Genomic DNA, 4,346 nt, shown 5'->3' on the forward strand with positions numbered 1-4,346 from the left:
TAAATAATTGAAAAAAGTAAAAACACGTCTAAGATAAATATAAATAAATAAATAAATGCAGGCAGGAGCTTAAAACTGAATCAACAGTTTTTGGAGACTTGCTCACGATCATATTGGCTGTATTGCCTCCTCACGCTGCTACTGTCCGTTACCTTCTTCCTCCGAGCCGCGGCCGTCTGTCTTTTTAAGGTAGCCGAAGTATAAACACAGCCGACTTGGTCCTTTTGAGACGGAGGGGAAAGTTCGGGGGGTTTGCCTCCTTCAGCCGTCATACAGCCTGCAGAGCTACCTGCTTGTATCAGCAACCGAGTACGGGAGGGGTTGTACTTCACGTTGCAGCTGCACACAACCTGAGGAACCTCCACTCTCTCTCTGACCAGACGTCACATTAAAAAAAACCCGCTCATACCCACAGACTGTATCATACCACAGACTGTATCACACCACAGACTGTATCATACCCACAGACTGTATCATACCACAGACTGTATCATACCCACAGACTGTATCATACCACAGACTGTATCATACCACAGACTGTATCATACCCACAGACTGTATCATACCCACAGACTCAACAGTTTGGAGACTTGCTCACGATCATATTGGCTGTATTGCCTCCTCGCACTGCAACTGTCCGTTACCTTCTTCCTCCAAACCGCAGCCGTCTGTCTTTTTACGGTAGCCGAAGTATAAATACAGCCGACTTGGTCCTTTTAGACTGGGGGAAAGTTTGGGGGGCTCGCCTCCTTCAGCCGTCATACAGCCTGCAGAGCTACCTGCTTGTATCAGCAACCGGAGTACGGGAGTGGTTGTACTTCACGCTGCAGCTGCACACGACCTGAGAGACCTCCACTCTCTCTGACCAGACGTCACATTAAAAACCAGCTCATACCCACAGACTGTATCATACCGCAGACTGTATCATACCCATAGACTGTATCATACCACAGACTGTATCATACCCACAGACTGTATCATACCCACAGACTGTATCATACCACAGACTGTATCATACCCATAGACTGTATCATACCACAGACTGTATCATACCCACAGACTGTATCATACCCACAGACTGTATCATACCACAGACTGTATCATACCCGCAGACTGTATCATACCCACAGACTGTATCATACCACAGACTGTATCATACCACAGACTGTATCACACCCACAGACTGTATCATACCACAGACTGTATCATACCCACACACTGTATCATACCCACACACTGTATCATACCCACACACTGTATCATACCCACAGACTGTATCATACCCACAGACTGTATCATACCACAGACTGTACCATACCCACAGACTGTATCATACCCACAGACTGTATCATACCCACAGACTGTATCATACCCACAGACTGTATCATACCACAGACTGTATCGTACCCACAGACTGTATCATACCCACAGACTGTATCATACCACACAGACTGTATCATACTACAGACTGTATCATACCACAGACTGTATCATACCACAGACTGTATCATACCCCCAGACTGTATCATACCACACAGACTGTATCATACCACTGACTGTATCATACCACTGACTGTATCATACTACAGACTGTATCATACCCACAGACTGTACCATACCCACAGACTGTACCATACCCACAGACTGTACCATACCCACAGACTGTACCATACCCACAGACTGTATCATACCCCAGACTGTATCATACCACTGACTGTATCATACCACAGACTGTATCATACCCACAGACTGTATCATACCCACAGACTGTATCATACCACAGACTGTACCATACCCACAGACTGTATCATACCCACAGACTGTATCATACCCCAGACTGTATCATACCCCAGACTGTATCATACCCACAGACTGTATCACACCCACAGACTGTATCACACTCACAGACTGTATCATACCCACAGACTGTATCATACCACAGACTGTATCATACCACAGACTGTATCATACCCACAGACTGTATCATACCCACAGACTCAACAGTTTGGAGACTTGCTCACGATCATATTGGCTGTATTACCTCCTCGCGCTGCTACTGTCCGTTACCTTCTTCCTCCAAACCGCAGCCGTCTGTCTTTTTACGGTAGCCGAAGTATAAATACAGCCGACTTGGTCCTTTTAGACAGGGGGAAAGTTCGGGGGGTTTGCCTCCTTCAGCCGTCATACAGCCTGCAGAGCTACCTGCTTGTAACAGCAACCGGAGTACGGGAGTGGTTGTACTTCACGCTGCAGCTGCACATGACCTGAGGAACCTCCACTCTCTCTGACCAGACGTCACATTAAAAACCCGCTCATACCCACAGACTGGATCATACCACAGACTGTATCATACCACAGACTGTATCATACCCACAGACTGTATCACACCACAGACTGTATCATACCCACAGACTGTATCATACCCACAGACTGTATCATATCGCAGGAACGGTGTGACGGAACATTTTAGTGGTTTTGAAACCGTGACTTTTTCATACCGTGGTTTAGCTTGGAACCGGTAACCGGCCCATGCCTGCTCTCCGCTGTGTGTTTTCATCCAGTCCTGGGTTAGGGTTAGGGTTACTTCCTGTTTGTGTCTTAGGGTTACTTCCTGTTTGACTTTGCTTTGTTCTGCAGACGCTGTCAGAGTGCGCCGTCACGCTGAAAATGATTCATCTCAAACGGGTAAAAATAAAACCAGCTCGTCTTCATCAGTAGTTTTTATCTTCTTTAAATCATGGTGACTTTTCTGAACTCTCCTCCTCTCCTCTCCTCTCCTCTCCTCTCCTCTCCTCTCCTCCTCCTCCTCCTCTCCTCCTCTCCTCCTCTTCTCGTTTAAGGGGCCGGAGTTTATTCACTTCTTGCAGCAGGAGTATCTTCCGTCGCTGCAGGTGTCGCCGGAAATCTCACAGGTTAGTTCAACAGGATTAAAAAAAGAGAAGATACAAACCAGCTGCATTATGGGAAATGTAGGATTAAAGAGTTTTATAATGTGTTTAATGTGTTTGTAACAGGAACTGTGTCAAGTCATCCAGCAGCCAGACATCAAAGTCCTGAAAAACTACATCAAGGTTTGTTTGATTATTATTATCAATAATCAATGAGATGGATTGGTTCAGTTTGATCAGCTAATGACTCTTCTTCTTCTTCTCCTCCTCTTCTTCCCCATCCCCCTCTTCCTCCTCCTCTCTACTTTTCCTCTTCTTCCTCCTCCTCCTCCTCCTCCTCCTCTTCTTCCTCCTCCTCCTCCTCCTCCTCCTCCTCTTCTTCTTCCTCATCCTCCTCCTTCTCCTCTCCTTCCTCTTCTCTACTTTTCCTCTTCTTCCTCCTCTTCTTCCTCTCTACTTTTCCTCCTCTTCCTCTCTACTTGTTCTCTTCCTCCTCTTCCACTTCCTCCTCATCTCCCTCCTCCTCATCCTCTTCCTCCTCCTCTCCACCTATTCTTCTTTCTCCTCCTCTTCTTCTTCCTCCTCCTCCTCCTCCTCCTCCTCTTCCCCCTCCTCTTCTCCTCCCCCTCCCCTTTCCTCTCCCTCCTCTTCCTCCTCTCCTCCTCCCCCTCCTCTCCTCCTCTTCCTCCTCTCAGGCGTTCTTCCAGCGAGGGAAGCTGTAGGGAATAAAAACTGGAAGTTCACCGGGACTGAAAAGGACACTTTTGACAGGAAGTGGTCGTACACGCCACTTTTTTTTTTTTTTTACAACAACACCACCACCACCACCAACGAAGAAGAAGAAGAAAAAAAAGGACGTTAGCATAGGAAGCTGCTTTTTGCACTTAAACAGTAAAAGCATCACACGGCCGGTCGGTCGGTCTGTGGAGGAACCGGACTGAGCCGAGCCGAGCCGAGCCGAGCCGACGGACTCAGAGACAGAAAAGAAGCTCGGCCGCTGCATCGGATACACGCGGAGAGCTTCTCTGCGGAGTCGTCGCCGTCGTCATGGAAACGGAGAGGCTTTTTTTTGTTTTTTTTTTGTTGTTGTGGATGCTTCCTTCCTGTGTGGGAGAAAAGGAGTCGGTAATTATCCTCCAACGATCCGATCAAACCTCCGATGAACCGATGCTAGCTTTACTCTAGAAAACCTCGTTAGACAAACACAGTAGAGAGTTTTTTTTTTAATTTTAGCTGCCACTGATTGGACGAACAATAAAAGGGCTGAATTGTATTATTTTTATTTAAAAGTGGCATTTGAATATTTTTCTGAGGATTGAAGTGAAACATTAAAGTGCTTTCAGCTCGGCTACGCGTGCAGTTTGCCTTCAAGGGTTTTTTTTTTTTTTGGGGGGATTTCAGATTTAAATTGAAAAAGCAAAATATGTTCTGTGTCATCTCAACAGCTCTTATTTTATT

At 46.4% G+C, this 4,346-nt stretch overlaps 1 protein-coding gene across 1 annotated transcript in view; it reads left to right on the forward strand.

The window, feature by feature from the left end:
- The window catches only part of xpot (exportin, tRNA (nuclear export receptor for tRNAs)), a 42,241-nt gene extending 37,895 nt beyond the window's left edge, over positions 1-4,346 (forward strand). The window contains exons 15-18 of the mRNA XM_053313832.1: positions 2,638-2,685; positions 2,841-2,912; positions 3,015-3,071; positions 3,584-4,346. Of these exons, the coding sequence (XP_053169807.1) occupies positions 2,638-2,685; positions 2,841-2,912; positions 3,015-3,071; positions 3,584-3,610 (204 nt within the window). The 3' untranslated portion in view covers positions 3,611-4,346. The remainder of the gene's footprint in view (positions 1-2,637; positions 2,686-2,840; positions 2,913-3,014; positions 3,072-3,583) is intronic.

Source organism: Scomber japonicus, chromosome 23, assembly GCF_027409825.1.
Source record: "Scomber japonicus isolate fScoJap1 chromosome 23, fScoJap1.pri, whole genome shotgun sequence".
NCBI classification, from domain to species: Eukaryota; Metazoa; Chordata; class Actinopteri; order Scombriformes; family Scombridae; genus Scomber; species Scomber japonicus.